Below are 27,375 nucleotides of genomic sequence, written 5' to 3'. Positions count from 1 at the left end.
CAGGATGACAAGTACTGGGCAAGGCGCAGAAAGAACAACATGGCAGCCAAGCGCTCCCGCGACGCCCGGAGGCTGAAGGAGAACCAGATCGCCATCCGGGCCTCGTTCCTGGAGAAGGAGAACTCGGCCCTCCGCCAGGAGGTGGCTGACTTGAGGAAGGAGCTGGGCAAATGCAAGAACATACTTGCCAAGTATGAGGCCAGGCACGGGCCCCTGTAGGATGGCATTTTTGTGGGCTGGCTTTGGAATAGATGGACAGTTTGTTTCCTGTCTGATAGCACCACACCCAAACCAACCTTTCTGACATCAGCACTTTACCAGAGGCATAAACACAACTGACTCCCATTGTGGTGTGCATCTGTGTGTTTGCGTGCGTGTATATGTGCTTGTGCCCCGTGTGTGGTCAGGTGTGTGCGTGTGCGTGTTCCTTTGCTCTTGCCATTTTAAGATAGCCCTCTCATCGTCTTTTAGTTCCAACAAAGAAAGGTGCCATGTTTTTACTAGACTGAGGAGCCCTCTCGTGGGTCTCCCATCCCCTCCCTCCTTCACTCCTGCCTCCAGCGTTGCTTCATGTTTGAGCTTACCTATTCTTCCAGGACTCTCTGCTTGGATGCACTAAAAAGGGCCCTGGTAAGATAGTGGATCTCAGTTTTTCAGAGTCAAGCTCTTGTTTCTGTTTAGTCCATAAGTTACCATGCTAATGAGGTGCATACAATACCTTAGCACTACGCCGCAGCTCTAGTCCGTTATAGGTTGCTTTCCTCTTTCCGTTTTGGTGATAATCGTCTTCAAATTAAAGTGCTGTTTAGATTTATTAGATCCCATATTTACTTCCTGCTATCTACTAAGTTTCCTTTTAATTCTACCAACCCCAGATAAGTAAGAGTACTATTATAGAACACAGAGTGTGTTTTTGCACTGTCTGTACCTAAAGCAATAATCCTATTGTACGCTAGAGCATGCTGCCTGAGTATTACTAGTGGACGTAGGATATTCTCCCTAAGAATTTCACTATCTTTAAAAAAAAAAAAACAAAAAGTAAAGTAATGCATTTGAGCATGGCCAGACTATTCCCTAGGACGAGGAAGCAGAGGGAAATGGGAGGTCTAAGGATGAGGGGTTAATTTATCAGTACACGAGCCAAAAACTGCGTCTTGGATTAGCCTTTGATATTGATGTGTTCGGTTTTGTTTCCCTCCCTTGACACCCTGCCTTGCCCCCACTTTTCTAGTTAACTTTTTCCACATCCCTCTTGATATTCAAAACAGTTACTTAAGATTCAGTTTTCCCATTTTTTGGTAATATATATATTTTTGTGAATTATACTTTGCTGTTTTTAAAAAGAAAATGAGTTAAGTTAATAAGTTGATGTTTTGTAAGGCCCTTTTCCTAGTGGTATCATTTTTGAATGCCTCATAAATTAATGATTCTGAAGCTTACGTTTCTTATTCTCTGTTTGCTTTTGAACGTATGTGCTCTTATAAAGTGGACTTCTGAAAAATGAATGTAAAAGACACTGGTGTATCTCAGAAGGGGATGGTGTTGTCACAAACTGTGGTTAATCCAATCAATTTAAATGTTTACTACAGACCAAAAGAAGATATTAAATTGTTTAATGTTTATACAGAGTAATTATAGGAAGTTCTTTTTTGTACAGTATTTTTCAGATATAAATACTGACAATGTATTTTGGAAGACATATATTATATATAGAAAAGAGGAGAGGAAAACTATTCCATGTTTTAAAATTATATAGCAAAGATATATATTCACCAATGTTGTACAGAGAAGAAGCGCTTGGGGGTTTTTGAAGTCTTTAATATTTTAAGCCCTATCACTGACACATCAGCATGTTTTCTGCTTTAAATTAAAATTTTATGACAGTATCGAGGCTTGTGATGATGTATCCTGCTCTAAAATACACAAGGAGCTTTCTTGTTTCTTATTAGGCCTCAGAAAGAAGTCAGTTAACATCACCCAAAAGCACAAAATGGATTTTAGTCAAATATTTATTGGATGATACAGTGTTTTTTAGGAAAAGCATCTGCCACAAAAATGTTCACTTCTTCGAAATTCTGAGTTCCTGGAATGGCACGTTGCTGCCAGTGTCCCAGACAGTTCTGTTCTACCCTGCGGGCCCGCACGTTTTATGAGATTGATATCGGTGCTATGTGTTTGGTTTATAATTTGATAGATGTTTGACTTTAAAGATGATTGTTCTTTTGTTTCCTTAAGTTGTAAAATGTCAAGAAATTCTGCTGCTATGACAAAGAAACATTTTATGCTAGATTAAATTATCCTTTCATCATTGGGATTTTCTAGTTTCCTGCCTTCAGAGTATCTCATTCTTTAATGATCTGGTGGCCTCCTTGTCAGCCCCTAAGCAATGCTTCTCTCATAGTGTCATACCTTGGGAAACCCAACCCGTAGGATATTTCTACTAGGTGTTCATTTTGTCCCAAGCTATAGATGACGGTAGGAGAAGGGGGTATATTGGAATTGCAATACATTGGTCAGGTGGATAAGAAAATAAAAAACTTTTGCAGTCTTAAGCAGAGCTAAATAAAAGATATCAATATGAGAAACAAGTGGACGTAGAGTTGGCCTTTTTACAGGCAAAGAGGCGAATTGTAGAATTGTTAAATGCAACAGTCATTAAAACAAAGAAAAATTATGTCTTTAAGTGGAGAATTGTGGAAGGATTGCAACATGGACCATCCAAATTTATGGCCATCGAATGGTAGATGAAAAACTATATTCGAACACTGGTCTTTCTTGGATTAGATATTTATATCAAATGAGCATCTCAAATATTTTCTGCAGAAAAAAAGATTCTAATAAAATGTATTCTTTTGTGTGCCAGGAGAGGTTTCAGAAACCTACCTCATCTTAAAAATTTAAACACTTTTGGAGTCTGTACAGGTGCCTTACATGTAGGTCATTGTCGCAACACACACACACGAACGCTCCCTCCTGGACTGGCTGCCTGTCCATCCAGGGCAGTTACCTAGCAGAAAGGCATGGGTTGACTCAGAGTAATTTGGGTCAGCCAGGGTCAGATGCCTGCCCGCAGACTGCAGCTATTATCAGAGTCCCTTTGTCATTTTTCACCTTTTCATCCTAAGCATCTTTCCGAGGTTAATTATTTGGCCATTAACAGTGAATCCAAATCATAACACACTGACATCATCTAGACATAATTTGGAAGGAGCAGATTAGGACCTCCTGATGAAGTCAAGTTGTTGTTTCCTTTGTCTAGACTTGGCAAAGAAAGGCAAAAACTGACCAGCCTATTTTTTTGTTGGTGCTTCCTTAAGGAGGTAGTTAGTGGAGGAAAGGACTATAAATGATTACTTCTTTCCTTTCAGAAAGTAGCCACTTTGGACCATTCAAAAACCACATTAGGCAAGACTGTGATAGGACTTTTGTCTTCTAATACAACAGGCCTCCACGGACCCATCCCTCAAAGCAGAAGGACCTTTGTTTGAGGGGAGTGTAGATGGGATTCCACAGTGGGTGAGTGGGAACCTGTACTAGATAACCCAGAAATTCCTTCTCACCTACTGGTTTGGTAGGGAACTCACAGCAATTCCAAATGTACATTCAAAGGTCTAGGGTCTGTTTTCAGAAGAAACAAGAATTTTCAGGGGCACAGTCCCCACTGCCCCAGGGTAAAACAACAGACAATCTGTAAATTGCAAAGTTATACTTTGGTTTTTCTAGTTGTTTATCTCATTTGACCCTAGTGTCCCTTTAAGGAAAACTTAAACTTTTATCACAGTTAATTAGAGCAATCCCAAGGCAGGGGACCAGGCCTGCTTACCTCTGTGTGATGACAGTTGGAGATCTGGATTTAGCACTAGGGTCTCAGCATCCTGCAGGTGTCTGAGACTAAGTGTTCTGCCCTCCAGGTGATGGGTACCTTCTGCCCCTGGTCGCCCATGTCCTCTGGAGGGCTTCTAGGTACCCCCACTGGCAAGGCCAAGATCTCCTCCAGGTTTGTCTGCAATTAATAATGTCATTTTAAAAAATGAGCAAAGCCTTATCCGAATCAGATATAGCAACTAAAGTCAATACATTTTGCAGGACGCTGAGAGAGAGAGAGAGAGAGAGAGAGTGTGTGTGTGAATATTTAAGTCGTCGACATAAAGTCTTTAATTTTTGAGCACCTTACCAAACATAACAATAACCCATTATCCTTTTGGCAACACCACAAAGATCGCATCTGTTAAACAGGTACTAGTTGACACGAGGTTAGTTTCATTGTACACCATGATATTGGTGGTATTTATGCTGTTAAGTCCAAACCTTTGTCTGTTATTCTTAATGTTGAATAAACTTTGAATTTTTTCCTTTCTTTCATGTATTTTTATTAACATTTGGCTAGCAATGGTATTCTGCTTCCACCTCAACAAAGAGACCATTTATAGAGACTATTACCTAGATAATAAAATGGTCATACTATATAATTAGTAATCAATTAACATTGGGTAGTTATGTGCCAGACACTGTGCTAAACACTTAGATGGAACATTTTATTCCATATTAACTCTATGAGGTAGGGATAACTATCCCCATTTACACAAGACAAAACTGAAAGGGGAGTTAAGTAGCTTACCTAATGTTATACAGGTCCAAGTGGCTGAGATGAATTCTGATTCCCGGAATGGGCATCATTTAGAGGGTAGTTCCCAAAAGCCAGTCCACAGATTGTCTTGTTCGCTAATACATAAAAAATAATTCAGCAACATCTAGGAGTATAAATCCAGAGATTCTGAATCAGTAGTTCTTGGATGGGACCCAGAAATCTGAATATTTAAGCTGCTCACAGCCAACTGACTGTGCAGCCAAGTAACTGGTGTCAAGGATTTATAGGCTTGGCTCTTAATTCAAGTTCATGACCTTTGGGGGATTCACATAGAAGCTTCAGAGATTCCATAATTATCTGAAATTGTATGCAACCTTTTTTGTGTATCAACACATTAATTTTGCTGTAGAGAAAACTTGCAGCTTTTTTTTCTTCACTCCCCTAAAGGAACCTGTGATGTAAGATGGAATAAAACCCCTGATTCACATAAGAAGGGTGACGTAGAACAGTGGTTCTCAGCCCAGGAAGCCCAGTCGATTCACCCGGGGAGCTCAAAACTGGCTGTGTGGGGCTGCAGCCCGGGCCAAGAAACTCAGCATCTCTGGCATAGTGAGAAGGGGGTTCTGTGCTGAGGAGCACAATTCTGGATTCACATCTGTCACCTAGTGGGTATGTGACCTTGAGCAGCTTTTAAACAGTTTTGAATATAAATCTTATCTGTGAAATGAAGATACACTCACTTCTGAGCATTGTGGGGAGAACGAATGACAACAAATGAATTGTCTCTGGAACACCCGAGGCCTTCAGTAGATAACTACATGGGGCCCAGGAGAGCAGGATCTATGCCTTGAGCATTTTTCCAATTCAGTATTTCAGACCACTTGTTCCTTCAAAGAAGACAAAAATATTCCCCTGCTGACATGCTGGAGCAGGATGGCTGATGGTACGGGAATGGGTGGTATATCATTGGAGACATTGTTTCATAATATGACTTCACCAGCAGGTCATAGACTAGCACCAGTTTTGTGCGCAAGGTCGATGGGCATCTCTTACTTGGTGACAACTTCCAGTTAAAACTGAGCGGTTACAAGTTAGGGTTCAGTTCTATTTTTATCCATCAAACACCTTTCACCTGTCTCAGAGAAATAAGAATAGTGACCTTAGCTTAAGATTCTTTTGAGGCAGCCGATTTTATATTTGGTATCTTCAAATTTTTTGGAGGAAATGACTTCATACCTGGAGAGCATTTGGACTCTGAGATGGCAAGAATTGATATGAAGCCAAGCTGGGTAGACTCCCAGTCATACACAAGCCCTCAGTCCCTTGGGGCCCATCACATGCTGCATGTGGGATATCTCTTCCATCCACACTTAACCAAAACACACTACCCAATCATCAAGCCCCGCTCTTCAAAGCATAGAAATTCAATTTTCTCTTTGGAAATCATTGGCTTAGAAGTCTCTTTGGACATATTTAGCTAGGAACTGGGTGAGAATTATTGAAATCTTACCTTTGTGGTTAGAAGATGGCTTCCTGGTAATAAATCAGAAGGACCCTTTGGAGGAGATAGGACCAGTTAAAGGTGGCAAGCATCCTCTCTCTCTGGGCTTTGAGTCAGGGAGGACTTGAGTCCAAAGTCCCTGCCTCTGACTTCTTTTCATCCTGCAAAGCCTGGCAGGATGCCTGGAAACAGTACAGAGAGTTAACAGTTACTGAATCCTAAACCTGTGCCTTCCACATCTCATTTAATCCTCACACTACAAAATAGGTCCTATTATTATCCCTGTTTTGCAGTTAAAGAAACAGGCTTATGGAAATTAGGTAATCAGCATGTTAACCCAGACCAAAGCCTGACTCCAGAGTTTGACAGGGGTGGGAAACATCAGGAGTTTACTAAACCTACTTCTTATACCTTCTGGACATTCACCTAAACCAGCCGTCCCCAAACTACTGCCCGCGGGCCGCATGCAGCCCCCTGAGGCCATTTATCCACCCCCCCACCCCCCCACCCCCACCCCCCACCCCCCACCCCCCACCCCCACCCCCCCCACCACCCCCCACCCCCGCCGCACTTCAGGTAGGGGCACCTCTTTCATTGGTGGTCAGTGAGAGGAGCACAGTATGTGGCGGCCCTCCAACGGTCTGAGGGACAGTGAACTGGCCCCCTGTGTAAAAAGTTTGGGGACGCCTGAGTCCTAGACCATTTTTTTCAGGCTTCCTTGCCTATAGTATGATCATTCAACTGAATTCTGTTTGAAGGAATATAAGCAGAAGTAACCCCTGGTGTCACTTCCATGGAAGGCCCATAAATAGTGCCACCTGATCCCCTCTCTCTCCTTCTTCTGGCTCTTGGAGAAGATGGAGACTAAGGAGGAAGGGACTCAGATCCCTGAGCGTATGGCAGACACACATGACAGCAATAACTTAAACATACCTGAATGACCCTTTATGGTAGACACACCTCAATGTATGTTCAGAGTTCCAAGCTCGACTCTAGGAGTGGCCAACCTGGAGATTCATTTCTTAACTATGACGAATATCTGAACCCCCAGCCTGTCCCATGGAACACAAGCCATACAGGGAATCAAAGCCCTTTGTTTTGGGTTAAATGGGTTGTCAGGTGGAGGTTGTTAAGGGGAGGGTGCAAGGTGGAAATGCTATGTGCTATATGTTATACAGACCACATGATATTTGCAAGTGGTTGTCGTGCTCCTGTCTGGCCCATTGTCACTGGACCGTCCCTGTGTGTAAATTTCCTCTAATGATAATCTGTGGCTCATTTGCTAGCTCTGGGTCTCTTCTTCAGCCTCTCAAACATGGTATCTTCCCTGTTGATATTAATAGGGGTCTGTTATGACATTGAGTCATCAAACTCTTAATGAGGGAGGGAAAAGCTTCTCTGTATTAAACCACTGAGATACTGGGGTTGGTTGTTTCAATAACCTAACTGCTGATGAGCCTAATCCTAATATGAGAACCTTCTTCTGAAGCCCAGTGTCTTTGATTTCAGGTCTTGACATCTTTGCCAGGTTCCTAGCTGGAATCCAGGCTCATTACCCCTCACATACATGACTTTGAGGTTTACTGACCTTCTGGACAGAGCCCCCACCCTGGTTAGGCTAAGCCTGCCGGGTTGGACCTTCAGATTATCACTGCCTACCTCTTGCCTCCATTTATCCTGTGTTTGAACACTGTCCAGAGTTGTTTAGTTACTTTCAGGATGTATTAGTCCATTTTCATACTGCTATGAAGAAATACCTGTGACTGGGTAATGTATAAAGAAAAAGAAGTTTGATGGATGTACAGTTCCACCTAGCTGGGGAGGCCTCACAGTCATGGCAGAAGGTGAAGGAGGAGCAAAGGCACGTTTTACATGGTGGTAGGCAAGAGAGAGTATGTGCAGGCAAACTGCCCTTTATAAAACCATCAGATCTCGTGACACTTATTCACTATCATGAGAACAGCATGGAAAAAAACCTGCCCTCATGATTCAATTACCTCCCACTGGGTCCCTCCCATGACAGGGGATTATGAGAGCTACAATTCAAGATGAGATTTGGGTGGGGACACAGCCAAACCATATCATAGGGGAACGAGCCTCTGCTTCCAGATCAGCTTTTCTACTCTTCATTCTCTCCTGAGTTCAAATTCTCTTCCTGGCCACTCAGTCCCCACTTCATCCTCAGTTCCAGTTATTCAGATACTCACCTCAGGATAAGGCCTACCATTTCTTAGAGCACTGGTCTTTTGATTTTTTTGCTTATATGCTCCCTAAAATTCTTTTTAAACCATGAATCCACATTGCACATTATAAAGTTGACAACTAAAATTTTTTTTATCACAAGCTTAAATAGTTGCAAAGGGTATAAAAGCTGCTCTAAGTATTGGCACTTAAAAATAAGCTACTACATGACTCTTTTTAATACATCTGATGAACTATTAAAACCTTAGCGATTTAATACCAACCAACATCCATTTGAAAAACAGAGTTGGAATTTGTACACCACTTTCTTTTATTGAAATCATTATTTACATTCTGTTTCCTCACTGAGTTTGTTTCTTATGTAATATATTTTTATGCCTGAAAGTCTTATATTGTCCCTCCATCATATTTCTCAGACATAAAACAACAGCTATAGACTGAGATTCTTATTTTATTTTCAGAGAAAATAAAACAAGGCTCGTAAAATTTTTCTTTAGGTGTGACTTATAGTTACCTTCATTACTAGCATATGCATGATCAACACCACATGTCTATAGTAAATTTTTAAATAATTATTGCCCATGAAAAAACTTTAATAGAACTACAAATCTAGGAAGATGGATGGGAGTGGTTGTGGTTAACTGATAAAGAAAAAGACTTCACAGACAACAAACTTCCTTACTGTCCCTTTGTCTGGTGCCCTGGACATTTTTATGCCTAGAACTGGAGCCCAGACCTATAGTAAGATTTAGGATGGGTAGGAAAGTATGCCTATCTTTTGTAAAACGAGGGAAATGTGATTGTAAAAGGAGAGGAAAGGAAAAAAAACAACCAGTGTGAGGCCTGATCAACAAGCAGTTTCTCGAAGGACGAATCCAAGATGGCCAATAAGGAACAGCTCAGGATTGCAGCTCCCAGCGAAAGTGTGGAGGGTGAGTGGATGCCACATTTCCAGATGGATTTTTATTGCCCACAGACCAGGAGATTCCCAGGCAGAGGAGCCCCATGGGTCACCAGCACAGCAGGTCTCCACACAAAATACATGGGTCTGGGTGCCATTTTAGCTGGCAATTGGAGCTCCTGGGAGACAGAGTTGCCCATTCAACTGATAAAAAAGGGGACTGAAACAGAGAGCCAGGCCAGGAGATTCCCGGACAAAAAAAGCACCACAAATCTCAGCGCAGCTGTTTCAGCTGGCACAGTGGGTCGCCGCATAGGAAATCACACAGATCCCAGAGCCTTTTCAACAGATTACTGGAACACCTGGGAGACAGAGTCACCCGTTCAACTGAAAAAAAAAAAAAAAAAAAAAAGAGGGGGGATGTCTGAGGCAGGGAGCCAGGTGATCAGGCTCGGCTGGTCCCAACCCCACAAAAAAACAGCAATCTGAAATGCTCTGGATTGAGAGTTTCACAGCAAGCACAGCTGAACCCAGGATGGTCCAGCTCTGTGGGGGAGTGGTGTCCGCCATTGCTGAGGTGGCCCGCTGTTGCCGAGGCAGTTCTAACTACACCTGTATATAAACAGGACTGCAGGGAAGTTCACATGGCAGCTGGGCAGAGCCCACAGCAGCCCAGCAAAGCCTCTGCAGGCAGACAGTGACTAGGCTGCTTCCTTGCTGGGCAGGGCAGCCCTGAAAAAAAGGCAGCAGCACGACAGAAACTTATAAATAAAGCCCTAACTCCCTGGGACAGAGCACCTGGGGGAAAAAAAAAGGAGTTTATGAGTTCTGCAGCTGCTATAGGTGATCCCCAGGCAAGCAGGGCCTGGAGTGGACCTCAGCAGTCCTACAGCAGAGGAGCCTGAATGTTTGAAGGAAAACTAAGAAACAGAAAGAAATAACTTCATCATCAACAAACTGGACATCCACTCAGAGATGCAAGCTGAAAGCCAACAACTACAAAGACAACAGGTGGATAAATGCACAAAGATGGGAAGAAACCAGTGCAAAAAGGATGAAAACACCCAAAACCAGAATGTCTCTCCTACAAGGGATCACAACTCCTCACCAGCAAGGAAACAAGGCTATATGGAGAATGGGTGTGATGAATTGACATAAACAGGCTTCGGAAGGTGGGTAATAAGAAACTTCTCTGAGCTAAAAGAACATGTTCTAACCCGATGCAAAGAAACTAAGAACCTTGAAAAAAAGATTTGAGAGAGAGATCCAAGATGGTTGATCACTAGCAGCTCGGGATTGTAGCTGCCAGTGAAAGCGCAAAGAAGGAGAGGACGCCACACCTTCACATGAATTCTTGTTGCGCACGCACCAGGAGATTCCCAGCGGAGGAGCCCCACGGGTCGCCAGCGCGACTCTTGTGACCGGCGAGGCGGTTTTGCCGGCGCCTCGGAGTGTTGGTTCTTGGTGCAGAGTCAGAAAAGCACCATCAATCTTAACGCCGCTGATTTAGTCGGCACAGTGGGCTGCTCAGATTTCGGCACTGAGAATCAATAAGTTGGACGTCCACTCAGAAACCCAATTACAAAGACAGTAATTATAAAGACCACATGGATAAATCTACAACGAAGGGAAGAAAACAGCCAAAAAAGGCTGAGAATACCCAAGATCAGAACGCCTCTCCCTCAGCGGGGGATCACAGTTCCTCATCAGCAACGGAACAAGGCTTGATGGAGAACGAGTGTGTTCCAATTACAGAAGCAGGCTTCAAAATGTGGATAATAAGAAACTTCAGTGAATTAAAAGAACTTGTTCTAACACAATCCAGAGAAACTAAGAACTTTGAAAAAAGGTTTGACGAAATGTTAACAAGAATACACAATTTAGAGAGGAATATAAGTGAATTGATGGAGTTGAAAAACACAATACAAGAACTACGTGAAGTATGCACAAGTTTTAACAGCCGAACTGACCAAGCAGAAGAAAGGATATCAGAGGTCGAAGACCAACTCAATGAAATAAAACAAGAAGACAAGATTAGAGAAAAAAGGATAAAAAGGAACGAGCAAAGTCTCCAAGAAATATGGGACTATGTGAAAAGACCTAATCTACACTTGATAGGTGTACCTGAATGTGACGAAGAGAATGAATCCAAGCTGGAAAATACGCTTCAGGATATTATTCAGGAAAATTTTCCCAACTTAGTAAGGCAAGATAATATTCAACTCCAGGTAATACAGAGAACACCACAAAGATATTCCTCAAGAAGAGCAACTCTAAGGCACATAATCGTCAGATTTACCCGGGTTGAAATGAAGGAGAAAATACTAAGGGCAGCCAAAGAGAAAGGTCAGGTTACCCACAAAGGGAAGCCTATCAGACTTGCAGCAGATCTCTCAGCAGAAACCCTACAAGCCAGAAGAGAGTGGGGACCAATATTCAACATCCTTAAAGAAAAGAACTTTCAACCCAGAATTTCACATCCAGCCAAGCTAAGCTTCATAAGTGAAGGAAAAGTAAAGTTTTTTGTGAACAAGTAAGCACTCAGAAATTTCATCACCACCAGGCCTGCTTTACAAGAGCTTCTGAAAGAACCACTACACATAGAAAGGAATAAACAGTATCAGCCTTTCTAAAAAATACCAAAAAGAGCATCAATATAATGAAGAATTTACATCAACTAATGGACAAAATAGCCAGCTAATATTAAATGGCAGTATTAAACTCACATATATCATTGTTAATTCTAAATTTAAATTGACTAAATCCCCCAATCCAAAGACAGACAGACAATTTAGATAAAAAACTAAAACCCATCAGTATGCTGCATCCAGACCCATCTCACATTCAAGGATACACAAAGACTCAAAACAAGGGATGGAGAAAGATTTACCAACCAAACAGAGAGCTAAAATAAATAAATAAAAAGCAGAAGTTACAATTTTTGCCTCTGATAAAATAGTTGTTAAAGCAACAAAGATCAAAAGAAGCAAAGAAGTACATTATATAATGATAAAAGGATCAATGCAACAACAAGAAGAGCTAAAGATCCTAAATATGTACGCACCCAATACAGGAATACCCAGACATACAAGACTAATAAAGAGACTTAGACTCCCACACACTAATAGTTGGAGACTTCAACATTAATATTAGACAGATCAATGAGACAGAAAATTAACAACTATATCCAGGACTTGAACTCAGATCTGGAACAAGTAAATGTAATTAACATTTATAGAACTCTCCACTTTAAATATACAAAATATACACTCTTATCAGTACCACATCATATCAACTTAGAAGTTTAAACGAAATGTTGGTTGGCTCCTTGTTTGTTATTCTCTTCCCTCATTTTATTTTATGTCTCCATTATTAAGGACAATTATAGGCATACCCATATTTAGACTGCATTCTAGCCCGGGCAATAAAGCAATACCCCCATTCCCTCTCCCTCTTCCTCTTTCTCTTTCTTCCTCTTCTTTATTCTTTTTATTATTCTTTTGTTCTTTCTAAAAAAAAAAAAGATTTGATGAAACGCTAACAAGAATAAACAACTTAGAGAGGAATATAAGTGAATTGATGGAGCTGAAAAACACAACACAAAAACTTTGCAAAGCATACACAAGTTTCAACAGTTGAATTGACCAAGCAGAAGAAAGGATATCAGAAGTCGAAGATCAACTCAATGAAATAAAACGAGAAGGCAAGATTAGAGAAAAAAGGATAAAAAGGAATGAACAAAGTCTCCAAAAAATATGGGACTGTATGAAAAGACCTAATCTACGTTTGATAGGTGTACCTGAATGTGATAGAGAGAATAAATCCAAGCTGGAAAATACTCTTCAGGATATTATCCAGGAAAGCTTCCCCAACCTAGCAAGGCAGGCCAATATTCAAGTCCAGGAAATACAGAGAACACCACAAAGATATTCCTCAAGAAGAGCAACCCCAAGACACACAATCATCGGATTCACCAGGGTTGAAATGAAGGAGAAAATGCTAAGGGCAGCCAGAGAGAAAGGTTGGGTTACACACAAAGGGAAGCCCATCAGACTCACAGCAGATCTCTCAGCAGAAACCCTACAAGCCAGAATAGAGTGGGGGCCAATATTCAAAATCCTTAAAGAAAAGAACTTTCAACCCAGAATTTCATATCCAGCCAAACTAAGCTTCATAAGTGAAAGAGAAATAAAATATGAACAGACACTTTACAACAGAAGACATACATGAGGCCAACATATGAAAAAATGCTCATCACTGGTCATTAGAGAAATGCAAATCAAAACTACATTGAGATACCATCTCACACCAGTTAGAATGGCGATCATTAAAAAAATCCAGAGACAACAGATGCTGGAGAGGATGTGGAGAAATAGGAACACTTTTACACTGTTGGTGGGAGTATAAATTAGTTCAACCAGTGTAGAAGACAATGTGGCGATTCCTCAAGGACTTAGATATAGAAATTCCATTTGACCCAGCAATCCCATTACTGGGTATATATTCAAAAGATTATAAATCATTCTACTATAAGGACACATGCACATGGATGTTCATTGCAGCACTGTTTACAATAACAAAGACCTGGAACCAACCCAAATGCCCAACGATGATAGACTGGATAGGGAAAATGTGGCACATATATACCATGGAATACTATGCAGCCATAAAAAAACGATGAATTCCTGTCCTTTGTAGGGACATGGATCAACCTGGAAACCATCATTCTCAACAAACTTGACACAAGAATAGAAAAATCAAACACCGCATGTTCTCACTCATTGGCAGGTGTTGAACAATGAGAACACATGGACACAGGGAGGGGAGCATCACACACTGGGGTCTGTTGGGGAGAAATAGGGGAGAGACAGTGGGGAGTTGGGAGTTGGGGAAAGATAGCATGGGGAGAAATGCCAGCTATAGATAATGGGGAGGAAGGCAGCACATCACACTGCCACATGTGTACCTATGCAACAATCTTGCATGTTCTTCACATGTACCCCAAAACCTAAAATGCAGAAAAAAAAGAAAGAAAAAAGAATTATATGCAAGGCCAGGCACGGTGGCTCACATCTGTAATCCCAGCACTTTGGGAGGCTGAGGTGGAAGAACTGCTTAGGCTCAGGAGTTCAAGGTCAGTCTGGGCAACATGACAAAACCCATTTCTACAAAAAATACAAAAATCTGTCAGGCATGGTGGCACACACCTGTAATCTCAGCTACTTGGGGGGCTTGAGACAGGAGGATCACTTCAACCTGGGAGGTCAAGGCGGCAGTGAGCTGAGATCACACCACTGCACGCCAGCCTGGCTGACAAAGTGAGACCCCATCTCAAAAAAAATAAAAAATAAATAAAGAATGATATGGGAGCAAAAACAAACAAACCACAACAACAACAGCAAAAAAAAAAGCACTTAGGCAGGTCAATTTTTTAAGAAAAAAATACATATAGAATTTGAGGACCTATAAATTCCCTTAAGACTTGCCTATGCAAACATATCCCTTGGATATACTTTATGCACCACTAGATGTGTGTCCTGCTGGTTTAAAGGAGGGCATTACAGTGGGGATGATGGAGGTAAAGGAGCAGAGGGGTTATTTGGCCAGTTCTAACATTTTTGAAGGGGCTCAAATTAGAATGTTTGATTCGTTTCCAAGTGAATATACATATTCCTAAAGATAGAATGACAACTTTTTTTGTAATTTTCTTCTGGCATTTCTACATCTTTTGAAATGTCCCTTATAGCCCCTAAAATAGAATTGGCCCCATGCCTTCCGTAAGCTCTGATGGGGCACAGGATGGGCCTGGGGAGTCCCCAGAAGGAATGTGATGGTTGAAGTGAGTGCAGATGAGCAGGAGCTTGTCAGGAAGATGAGGGATATCCCAGGTGGCAGCACAGAGGTTAAGAGAAGAGAACAGAACACTCCTACAGGTGACAGCATGGTTGGTGCAAAGAATATAAGGTGAGTGGTAAAAAATGAGATATGGTCAGACCATGAATAACCTTGCATGCTGCTCTAAGGCCTTTGGACTTTAGCCTGACCAGGAGAATGACATGAGCAGGTTTCTATGTTAGAAAGATTATACTGGCAATTATGAGGAAGATGGATTGCAAATAATTAGGAAAAGTGAGAGAGGTTTTTACATCAGTCTCTGAACAAGTCTCTAGGGATGAGGTGGATGGATAGATTGAAGAGCTAAGGTCTGTGATCTCAGTCGATTCATGGTTCACCGTCAGGGATGCACATAAGGATCCTCTCAGGGGTTTGCAAAAACACCCATGCCTAGCACCACCCTGCAACTCGTTGAACTTGCAGCCTCTGGTGTGGACCATCAGCCCATTTTCCTTAGAAAGCTCTCGGTTTATTCTACTCCGCACTCTCTGGTTGAGAGGACTATGGGTCAGGAATTGTAGCCTTCATCTTTCCGTTAAAGAACCTAAAGCTCAAAGAATTCTGAAATCAGAATTCCTACAGCAGAGCATGTAACTAGGGACATGGTAATGCCAGGATTTGAACTCAAGTTATTTGGACCCTAAAGACCCTTCCTGTTCTAGATGTGCTGATCCTTGCCTACCTGCCCACTCCTGCTTCCTGTTTGACCACCTGTCCTATATATTCCTGAGTGTGGCTGATGTGTTTATAATTTGAGCCCTACATCCATCCACAGCTGCCTGACTAGGAGGGATGCCTGGCCCCAGAGGAGCCACTCCATTGAATCAGCTGATATCGAAGGTAGTGGCTCTCAAACTTTGCTGCTCATTAGAATCACCTGGTAAATGAAATCGTGATCCCAGGTCATACTTCAAATCAACTGAATCAAAATGGGAGGGGTAGGATTGGGGTAGGAGTGGAACCCAGGCATAGTTTAATATTTTTCCCCCACCGGGTGATTACAACTATAGCTTGTGAACTTACAAAGTTCTTGCTTCTCCAAATGTGGTCTACAAATCAACAGCATCAGCATCAGCTGGAAGCTTTCCAGGAGAGTAGACTCTTTGGTCCTCTCTTAGACTCCTGAATCACAATCTCTGTTGTAACAAGATCTCCAGATGATTTCTATGCACATTGCAGATTGCAAAGTTCTCCCCCAAACAACACAGAGCACAGTGGCTCACACCTGTAATCCCAGCACCTTTGGGAGGCCGAGGTGGGTGGATCACCTGAGGTCAGGAGTTCAAGACCAGCCTGGGCAACACGATGAAACCCCCGTCTCTACTTAAAATACAAAAAAATTAGCTGGGTGTTGTGGTGGGTGCCTGTAATCCCAGCTACTCGGGAGACTGAGGCAGAAGAATCACTTGAACCCAGGAGGCAAAGGTTGCAGTGAGCCGAGATCATGCCATTGCACTTCAGCCTGGGCAACAAGAACGAAACTTTATCTCAAACAAACAAACAAAAAACCCCAAAACAAAAACAAACCACACAGAGGGGCAAAATGAGTTCCGTGGAGGAATGAATGGCAGATACGTACATGTCCTTGCAATCCTTCGAAGTCCTTGGATTTCCTTGATTCTTGCCCTTCCTGATGTCTAAGTTTTTGAGCTTCCCTTGAATTCTGAACAATTATCTAGCATTATAATTACCCTCTCCTGCCCCACCTGCTTTTAAGGCTAGTTTGAGTAGGCGTCTTGCTCTTGCAACTGATAGCACTAGGAAACGTACTGAGTCCTGCAGCACCAAAGTATGTCAGCAGCAGCAAATCCTTATGGGGCTTCAGGCAGAGGGAGAGACTGAAGCAAGTTTTACAGCAGGAGTGAAAGGTTATTAAAAAGTTTAGAGCAGGAACAAAAGGAAGCAAAATACACTTGGAAGAGGCTAAGCAGGCCACTTGAGAGATTCAAGCGTGTGGTTTGACCTTTGCCTTGGGGTTTTATACATTGGCATGCTTCCCAGAAGGCGGGGTGCTTCCCTGCTCCCCTGATTTCTTACCTTGGGATGAGCTGTTCGCACGCACAGTGGACTGCCAGCACTTGGGAGGAGCCGCATGACTGGTGTTTTCTGAAGTTGCGTGCATGTTCACTCACTTCAGGTCTTCTTCTCTTACCAGTCAAGTGCTCCTAGAAAAGGTCATATGCCAGTTGAATGCCACCATTTTGCCTCTTAGGCGCATGCCTGCACCTCCCCCAACTCCCGAGATTTTATAGGGAAGCTGCTGATCACTAGTTTCAGGTGTTTTTATCTATTAAGAGACTGCCTTTCCCCTGTGCTGGCTGAGGCCAATTATCATTTTAGAGAGAGAGTTTAACAACTGCCTCACTAACACCTGATGGTTGCCTGACACTCCTGGTGGTGGGAGTGGGGAGGTTCCTCTTCTGCCCTGTTCCTGTCTTACTAATTACTTGCTATAACACAACCACAGGTCCCACAACGTACCTGCTTTTTAAATTTCCTTCTGTTGAATCAACCAAAATGCCTTGCAGAATGCTTCATCAGTGGAGTGGGGAGGTGAAGTCATCACTGATTATTTGCTGCATGTTCTCAAAACAGTATCTCCTGAACAACATTTTTAACAAAGCTTGCCAGAGACGGACAGCATTTGGAGATATTCAACCACCATCTTCCTTTCCAACTTGGGCTGCAGGATGCAGCATGAATAGTACAGGCCTTGGAGTTGAATTAAAACTGGGTTTGAACTCTGTCTCTGGCATCCATTTATTTTAGAAATAGATATTTATGGAGCGTCCAATAAGGAGAAGCCCCTCCACACATACTTTTTTTTTGAGACAAGAGTCTCACTCTGTCTCCCAGGCTGGAATGCAATAGTGCAATCTTGTCTCATCGCAACCTCTGCCTCCCGGGTTCAAGTGATTCTCCTGCCTCAGCCTCTTGAGTAGATGGGATTACAGGCACCCACCATCATTCCTGGCTAATTTTTTATTTTATTTTTAGTAGACGGGATTTCACCATGTTGGCCATGCTGGTCTTGAACTCCTAACCTCAGGTTATCCACCCACCTCAGCCTCGCAAAGTGCTGCGATTACAGGCGTGAGCCACCACTCCCGGCCGAGAAGGCTGTTTCAGCCGTTGACATTATACATAATCTTTCCCAACCTCAGAGTCATTAGTGCCATCTTCATATTTGCACTTGGCAAGATAACAAATATGAAGCATCTGGCAGCCCGGAAGAGCAGACATTGGATGAGGATGTTTCTCCCTTGGACCACCCAATTCCTCCTCTTCTCCCTGCACCTTGCAGGAGGTAGGTAAGAAGCCTCTTGAAGGAAGTGACTCAGGATTAGTGTTCTCTCTCTGACCTTTGAAAATTCAATGAAAACACAAGGGACATGAGAAAACCTAATGACACCATTTGGGACTTTTGTCCCTTAGGCTAGATTTACTTGTAAGGTTTCTGTTCTAACCTATTAGAGGACAGAGGATGGATTAAGAAAGGAGTCTTAGAGAATCTCTCATCTGGTATCCTTATTTCAAGATGAGAAGTCAGTTAGTTGCTGGGGGAGACCGGATTCTATCCTAGATTTCCAAACTTCCCATCTGATGCTCGTGCCGACATCCATCTTGCCCCTAGCAATACCCATCACATCTTTATCTTCCATCCCCAAGGTAAATTGGTAGTGCAAGCATCATGGACTTTTGTACCACATAATAACCACTCCCTTCCAAAAGCCACCCCAAATTTGCACATACTCAAGTAAAACCAGGATCCTTGCTTTGCTAACACGGTTTCCAGTTCCTTTGGTGGCACCTTCTACCCCTTCAACAGACTGCAGCTCTTGAGTCACTTCTGTGTAGAAATTCTGAAGCCACTGCTGAAAATGAGTCCCAGGGTATAAAAGACTGGAAGGCAGTGCCCAGTAGTTGATCCCACATCCACAGCCAATTGAGAATTGTGTGATTTTCCTTGGAAGCAGATACAATGGACTCCAGCATGAGTCACAAGGCCCAGCTCTAATCCAGGTTTCTTCCCCAGTCGTCATTTCTGTCCCTCCTCTTCGCAGCATCCTGTGTCCTGGGAAGGGGGTGAGAGGAAGGAAAGAAAGGGGAGGGTCCCTCATGAACTTTGCCTGTGAAGAGGATGCAGTCAGGGAAGGAAAATGACTCCTGCCCAGGGGATCGGGATCCCGCCGCGTCTGACCGCCTTTACACAGCTGAACAGTCCCTCATCTGTTTTTCATTTTGGACCTTTCAGCAACCCTGTGAGGGACTCAGGGTACAACAAGCAAGGAAACAGATTTGGTGATGGCAAACCTTGCCCAGGGTGAGAGGGGAGCTGGGAGGTCTGTGCTGATGAGTGTTTTGACATCCCAAATCCCCAAGAGAGTACGGGCTGGGAAGACCTCACGTGTGCCCCCTCGACCCCCTGCAAACATACCCCAATGTCCTCAGCTATAATTAACTGAAACAAGCAAATGTCTCTGACAGTTTGCTGACTCCCCAACTTGCCTCCCAGTGCTCCTCCGCCCACTCCCTATGATTTGAAGGGGAGAAGCCAGTGCTCAGTCGATTCCATCTGAGATGGGACCGTCGTTCCTAAAAGGAACCTCCGCCACCTGTAACCTTATTCTCCTGCTTCTAACTTTTCTGTTCATAGCTTTGAAGCCAGAAAACGAGCGCGCTTTGACAAGCTTTCTGTGCCGGTCCTGCAATGCCCCTCCCGGTCTCCAGCCCATCCGCCTCTTCCCTGGGCAGCATTGCAGAAACCCCTTCACCCTTCTCTCAGGCCCCATCCCCCCCGCTGTCTCCCCAGAACTACAGAGGGAAGCTGGCACAAGAAAGGCTTCATGAAAAGGAACCCTTAAAAGACCAAAGTGCCTTTCTTTCTTTTGAATGAAGATGAATCTCAGAAATAACAGGAAACATCGCTGAAAAGAGGAGACGCAGGGGAGACGTCCCCCAGCCTCAAGGTTCTCAGTGGGAACCTTGGATTTGAGCTATTTGTGAACTGAGTTGGTCATTCTCTCAATCTTTCATTCTTTCTTTCTCTCTCTCTCTCTCTCTTTTTCTCCCTCCCCGTTTCTCTCTTGTTCTCCCTCTCTCCCTTCCCCTCGTCTCTCATTCTGTCTCTGTCATTGCTTCTCACTCCCTCCACCTTCCCCTCCACTCCATCCCTCCTTTTCTCTCCCTCCTCCTCCCTCTCCCCTCATCCCTCTCTATCTGCCCCCTTCTCTGTCTCAGTCTCTCCCTCTTCCCTCTGCTCCCCCCTTCCCTTCCTACTTTTCTCCCAAGTGTGCAGCAGTGGTGGAGGAGGAGGTGTGAGTGGGTGGATGTGGATGGGAGGTGGAAAGGACTGTAGGTGAAGTGAGGCTGAAGATTGGAGGGCCCAGGCAGGTGGATGAAAATAGAAAAAGCCCAGACGGGACCCTAGACTTCCTGGCCCCTTGACCGTGACCTTGTAACCATGCCACAGTCCAGTCGTGATACTCATACAGTGTCTATGTGAGCAGGAAGCCCATTACCCATTCTCAGAAACCTTCCCCAAGGCACTGTAAGGATCACAAGATGATGTTTGGGTCAGACCATGCCTTTGATATGTTCCATCGGGTGAATCTGTTTATTTTCTAGAGGAGAGCCTTGAGGGTCTAGAGAAGGAAAGTGACCTGCCAAGTGTTACACACAGCTAGATACAATCCCAGCCACCCCCTGATCCCCAGGCCATGCTGTTCAGTACAGCACCCTGTCTCCTCTTTTGCTATTTTCTCTTGGGGATCCTAAGGGCAATGATGATCGGATTCTTGTTTTGCAGGTGGAAATATGGAAGCACAAACAGGCTCATTGCTTCAGTCGGCCGTCTTCTAGGCCTAAGCAGTCTTTAAGTGTCTAAATTCCACCCATTCTTCATGATGAATTTCATCATTTTCCCATGAAATGTTCCTTAGTTTCCCAGTTGGAAGCAGTCACCTCCCTCCTCCGAACCTACCCCACTTTCCAACCCAAGCTCTCCATGTGTCCCTCTCTTGCTGTAGCTAACTTTCTGCTGTGCAATTTTGACACATTTGTCCACAGCTGAGCCCCTTCTGCAAAGATGCCAGCATTTTTGAGAACAGAGATGACGTTATGAATTGCAAACCAACCTAATCATAACTAATTCAATGTGTGATATTTATTCCTTAATGTGTTTCTGTATTTTCACATTCTTTTTGCAAAGTTTAAAAAAAAAAAACATAAAAAAGAAAAATAATCTAATCTTGGAATATCGTGAGGCAATAAAGCCTACCTTACACATAGATCCTTTCCCTAAACCATGAAGAATACCTCCTCCAGGAAGCATCCAAGGGTTGAGCAGCAGGGTGGGTCAGCCCAGGGTATACAGGTGGTCCAGGGTACCTTGTCTGCAGTGATTTTAAAAGGGATGATATCAGTGTTCTATGTTATTTAGCATTTTTCTGTTTTTGCAAAATAAAAGTTTTTTCAAGTTTTTATCAACCACAGTAGAAATTATGAAATTTCTGCTGAAGGTATTTCAGTGGAATTTTCAACTGTGGAGACTTTGGAAAGCTGCTAGGATAAATCCTGAAAGGAAACAAAGACATGGGCAGTGCTGCAGTTTCTGAAACTTACTGGGGAATAGGATTTTTATGAATCCCTTCTAAACCTGCCCTCAAGTCAATATTAAAATTACTATATGCAAATCTGTTCCTCGGTGTGAAAGAACATTTCAAAATTAAAATTAATTAAAAGTTCTCTGATCAACTGTGAGTGAAAATAGCTTGATAAATTTGGTTGCCTAGTCAAATATGCCTAGAAGACCAATTCTGACAAAATTATTAAGAAATTTACAGAAGCTCAGCACAAACACAAAATTTGTAATATTATTATGCATTATTGCTACAGCCTGGTATGTGGGTATGTTTTTTTCTTTTGAAAGAAGATACACTAATGTAATTTAAAAGTTCAAATTGTCTACTACTCTTTCCCTGTTTTGCTATATTCACTTACTTATTGTACTAACATATGATTACTACTTAATGATTTCTTTTTTTTTTTTAGATTCAGTGGGCATATGTGCATGGATATTGTATTAGTGCGCTTTCACACAACTGATAAAGACATACCAAGATTGGGTAATCTGTACATAAAAAGCAGTTTAATGGACTCACACTTCCACATGGCTGGGGAGGCCTCACAATCATGGCAGAAGGCAAAAGGCATGTCTTACATGGTGGCAGGTAAGAGAGAATGAGGGCTGAGCGAAAGGGGTTTCCCCTTATAAAACCATCAGGTATCCAGAGATTTATTCACTACCACGAGAATGGTATGAGGGAAACCCGCCCCCATGATTCAATTATCTCCCATCCAGTCTCTCCCACAACACATGGAAATTATGGGAGCTACAATTCAAGATGAGATTTGGGTGGAGACACAGCCAAACCATATTAGATATATTGTATGAAGCTAAGGTTTGAGACACAAATGGTCTTGTCACCCAGATAGTGAGCAGGCACCAATAGTTTTTCAACCCTTGCCTCCCACAATCTCTACTAGTCCCCAGTATCTATTGTTGCCATCTTTATGACATGATTATTAATATGACATTCAGTAAAATTAAAAATTTTTGGTTTTCTGGCTGTTACTATTATTTGACTTATTTTATGAATGTTACTGGAGACAATTATGTTGGCAAAGGAGGGGAGATGAAAGACTCTCTGCTCTCAGTAAACCCCCGGGTACTTCCCTGTCCACAGTGAGCACGATTTCCTTTTAATCCTCTTGCAAGACCTCTCACTCACCCATCACCAACAGCATTTTGGAAAGGAAGCTTCAATAAGTACATGTTCCTGGCAAGTAAGTTTGTTAGCTGGGGATTTCTTATTAAATTGCATTTGTCTTGGCTCTGAGTTCTTTCCATTTCTGTGAGTATGAAAGGAGACAGACATTTTCCACCCTGGGAATCCTCTGTAGTATCTCAGAGGGTTTCTCCACCTCAGCAATGTTGATATTTTGGGCCAGACAAGTCTTTGTGGTGCGGCTGTCCTGTGCATTCTAGGGTGTTTAACAGCATCCCCAAATATCATGACCAAATACCTACCAAATGCCAGTAGCACCCCCTATCCTCTGTTGTGACAACTGAAACTGCCACTAAAAATTGCCCCAGTTGGGCATCATCACTGTATTAGACCGAGGCTCTGCAGTCTGTAGCTGAAATGGCCCTAGAGGAGGCCTTCACCCATATTGAGCTTGGGCAAGATTTCTGCTATTGCTGAGCCTCCATTTTCTGCATCTGTAAAGTGAGACTAACATCTCTCTTGATTTAATGTGAAGTTCAAAACAAGGAACATACGTGAAAATGACTTGTACACTCTAAATTTATTTGCAAATGTGCAAGGTCATTGTTACCAAGTGGTCAAACACTTTACACTACAATTGAGTTGTGAAAAAAAATGCAGCTCTTCAAATAATCTATACTTGATTTCTTCTTTATTTGAGTTTATTAAAAACTTAATTGGCCAATTACAATTAAGTTTTCTTCCTTTCCAATTTAAAGCAGGATCTTTCACTCAATTTGATATCTTCGGGTTAGGAATTCAATTCACTTTAAGTACAAATATCCAGAACAGTTTGTCTCAAGATCTGTGTATCTTCTTCTCTTTCTCAGGACTGTGGCTGGGTGCAGGTGGAAGTCACAGATCCTTTGGTGGTGAGGTGGGGAGTCTCAGGTTCTCATGCTGGCCCCAGGTTTGTGCTGAGCTGTGGGCTATTCTGGTCTGCTTCCTGGGTATTTGCCTGGGAAGGCAAATCCCACCTTGTCCTTTGGAGCCTCGTGTGTGATCCCTGACCTGGCCTCCAGGGGTGACGTGCCTGCCCCCTGCAGTTCCCTTATCTACAGCCTGGGGACTGTTTTGGTACTTCATTTCTCAGCCTCTGTATCTCCCTTGGGGCCTCAGATGTGTTCCCTGCACCAAGCTGGAGTCTGCAAATCTCAGCAAGTTGGACCTCCAGCCCACTCACATGGTCCTTCCTCAGCCCTGGTAGCCTGCTGCCATTGTGCCATGCCAGACGCTGTGCCAGCTAATCGTGGGCTGCCTCCAAGACATTTCTATTTCCCAGGTGTAAGTTATCCTATTTTTCTATCTGGAAGTTTTGAGACTCCTGCCCAATATCTTTCCTCCCTTCCTACCCAAAACAACCCTGGATTTGAGTTAGGGTCAGAAACACCCATCTCTTGTCTCTTGCCCTGTCAGCTCTCTCTTCTGAGCTGCCTCGTCAGACCTGCAGGTGCATTTCCCCCGTTTCCTGTTGGGTAGGAAGCCCCCTTAGCATCATATCTTCCTTCTTGTCTACTCTAGGACATTTTCCTTCCCAGTAGCCGCAGAAGGGCTGCCGGAGAGGAAACAAATTGACTAACAAGAGAAAATACGTTGAGATGATTCTCGCAAGTATTCGCAGAGTTATAGCAAGGGTTCAGGGCCAGGTGACGGGAAAGAAGAGTCCCCTGAAAATGAAACGTGTGCCCCAAACTATCGTCATACTTCAGCCAACTGGCCTCCCACACAGAAATGAACGCCTGCCCTTGAAAAGCAAAACCCATCCTCCGAATGTCTCTCAATTAAGCCCTTTAACTCTCCTTGCCCTTCTCTGTTTTCCTTCCTTCTCTTCTTTTCCTCCTTGTTTTTCAGTTGCTGTCTCTTTTCTATCTGGACTGGGTTTCCTGTGTAGATTGCTCTTGGGAGTGGTCCCCTGGAAAGAGGCCCTTGGGATAGCAGAGGGCTCTCTGCCTGCTTTCCTGTCTTTTCTGGAGAACCAGGCTGACACAGCTTCTCTGGCAACCAGGGTTTCCAAGAAGAGCCACCAAGCAAGCAGAGCCTCTGCTGAGAAGGCTAGGACAACATCCCCTCAAGGAAAAGCCATTCCGGTGTGGTTCTTCAGAACTAGCTAAGAGGACCAAGACAGACTCCAGGGTTCTTCACCAGTCTGATGTGCCTTGGGAAGCAATTGCCAGTGGCGCCATCAACAGCTTCCTTTGAAAATTCAGACCCTCCAACAGTGCCAACTATGCGTTCTTGGTTGCACCCCCCAATTCACACCACGTGCATATGTGTGCATACATGCACACACAGGAACACACATGCACACATGGACACACCCCCCGCTTGGACTCTGTTGAGAAGGCTGGATTTATATAATAAAACTTCCTCTGCCACATAGACAAAAATATCCCTGGCATCCCTTACTGGATGGATTTTAATTAGGAAAGACACAGCATTTAAATTATGCTTATTACTTTCAGTTGCTTGTACAGGCTGTGGATTTGGAAAAGGCAGTTGGAGTCATGTGAGCTGGATTTTTCTAACAGGATGACTCTGGGAGAGGAAAAAATTGCCAAGGGCATTTTAAATCTCTTTCTCCTCTTCTAGAAAGTCTGGCTGAAGAAAAAGGTTCAGGTCTAACATCATTATTACTAAGATCTCTGGAGTGCCTACTCCATGCTAGAACCCTGGCTAACAAGCATTTTCTTTCTTTTTCTTTTTTTTTTCTTTTTTTTTTTTTTGAGACAGAGTCTTGCTCTGACACCCAGGCTGGAGTACAATGGCATGATCTCGCCTCACTGCAACCTCCACCTCCCAAGTCAGGCAATTCACCTGCCTCAGCCTCCTGAGTAGCCAGGATTACAGTCCCGTGCCACCTCACCTGGCTAACTTTTGTATTTTTAATAGAGACAGGGTTTTGCATGTTGGCCAGACTGGTCTCAAACTCCTGGCCTCAAGTGATCTGCCCACCTTGACTTCCCAAAGTGCTGAGATCACAAGCGTGAGTCACCGCACTCAGCCTAGCAAGTATTTTAAATGTACTCCCTTAATTAGCCTCAAGAATTCAAGTTTGACCAATAGACCCCAATGAGGACTATCCATTTCTAGGGGATTCCAGAGACATATTATTATGAATCAGGGGTTCCTCCCTAAAGCTGCCATATACCTATGCTAACAGTATGTATGCAATGAACTGATATATAAGGTTGGTGCGAAAGTAATTGCGTTTTTGCCATTACTTTCAATGGCGAAACCCGCAATTACTTTCGCACCAACCCATACAAGCAAATGAATGACTGAATGTGAATGTGGTGGGTGTGCTCGGAATGAATCAGACGCCGAAGAATTCTGTGTGGAAATAGAGTCCTAGCCGCAGACCTTGCTGTCAGGAGTACTAGATAGTCTGTGACTATTCTCCAGTGAGTAGCTTTTTGGTGAGATTTAAAACTTGGAAGAACATAGAAAGTTTCTCTCCCCTGCTTCTCTCTTCAGAGTCTCTCTTGATATCTCAATGAGGATAAACTTTCAGGCCACAGCTATGATTTTAGGCAAGTCATTTAGCCCATCTGGCTTTCCATTTATTCTGTGGCTGTAACAGTAATATCAACCGCAGAGAGTTTTCTAACAACAATTAAAGATCCAATACGTAGCCAAGGAGATATTCTTCCCAGTTTTATTGCTAAAGAACGTGGGGCTCAGGTATATTGAATGATCTAACAATGATTAAAGATCCAATACAAAGCCAAGGAGACATCCTTCCCCATTTTATTGCTAAAGAATGTGGGGCTCAGGTATATTGAATGATCTTTAGTAAAGTTACTCAGTCATTCAACAACTTATTGATTGTCTGTTATGGTTCCACCCTATTCTAGATGCTCTAGTAATTGGGACAGTCAATGAGTGGAACAGGGAAGATATATAACTATCAAACAAAATAACTTCAAATTACAATAAATACTATGAAAAGAGTAAAAGAGCCAGACACAGTGGCTCATGCCTGTAATCCCAGCACTTTGGGAGGCCGAGGCGGGAGGATCACAAGGTTAAGAGATGAGATGGAGACCATCTGGCCAACATGGTGAAACCCTGTGTCTACTAAAAATACAAAAATTAGCTGGGTGTGGTGACACACAGCTGTTGTCCTGGCTACTTGGGAAGCTGAGGCAGGAGAATCGCTTGAACCCAGGAGACTAAGTTGCAGTGAGCTGAGATCACACCACTGCACTCCAGCCTGGGGACAGAGTGAGACTCTGTCTCAAAAAAGAAAGGAAAGAAAGAAAGAAAAGAAAGAAAGAGAGAGAAAAAAAAAAGAAAGGGAGAGAGAAAAAGAAAGAGAAAATGAAGAAAGAAAGAGAAAGAGTAAAAGAAAGCAGAATGAAGAAGCCATGATGGAGTAAGTGGGGAAGCTCTAGATGAAATATCAGAAAAGACTTCTCTAAAAAGAAAAAAAGAGGTGCCTTTGAAACTAAGGCCTGAC

At 43.1% G+C, this 27,375-nt stretch overlaps 1 protein-coding gene and 1 long non-coding RNA gene across 4 annotated transcripts in view; one reads left to right on the top strand and one right to left on the bottom strand.

The window, feature by feature from the left end:
* HLF (HLF transcription factor, PAR bZIP family member) overlaps window positions 1-2,586 on the top strand; it is a 60,090-nt gene extending 57,504 nt beyond the window's left edge. Inside the window, exon 4 of one of the 2 annotated variants that reach the window (XM_010341940.3) lies at window positions 1-2,586. In XM_010341940.3, coding sequence (XP_010340242.1) covers window positions 1-219 — 219 coding nt within the window. In that variant the 3' untranslated portion in view covers window positions 220-2,586. The other variant, XM_003931327.4, reaches the window with a different exon arrangement.
* Window positions 2,587-4,624: 2,038 nt separating this feature from the next.
* On the bottom strand, window positions 4,625-26,080 carry LOC141581845 (uncharacterized). Of its 2 annotated transcripts, none has more exons than XR_012514616.1 (6): window positions 21,368-26,080; window positions 18,841-19,162; window positions 17,569-18,449; window positions 16,111-17,252; window positions 6,099-6,271; window positions 4,625-5,720 (listed from the first exon to the last, which is right to left on the bottom strand). It is a non-coding gene; the product is annotated as an uncharacterized LOC141581845 (long non-coding RNA). The 2 variants fall into 2 exon arrangements; XR_012514617.1 differs by having other exon boundaries at window positions 4,625-4,751.
* Window positions 26,081-27,375: the final 1,295 nt, after the last annotated feature.

Source organism: Saimiri boliviensis, chromosome 17 (assembly GCF_048565385.1).
Source record: "Saimiri boliviensis isolate mSaiBol1 chromosome 17, mSaiBol1.pri, whole genome shotgun sequence".
Lineage (NCBI taxonomy): Eukaryota > Metazoa > Chordata > Mammalia > Primates > Cebidae > Saimiri > Saimiri boliviensis.
The sequence above is the reverse complement of the archived record's forward strand: the minus strand, read 5'-3'. Positions and strand labels throughout refer to the sequence as shown.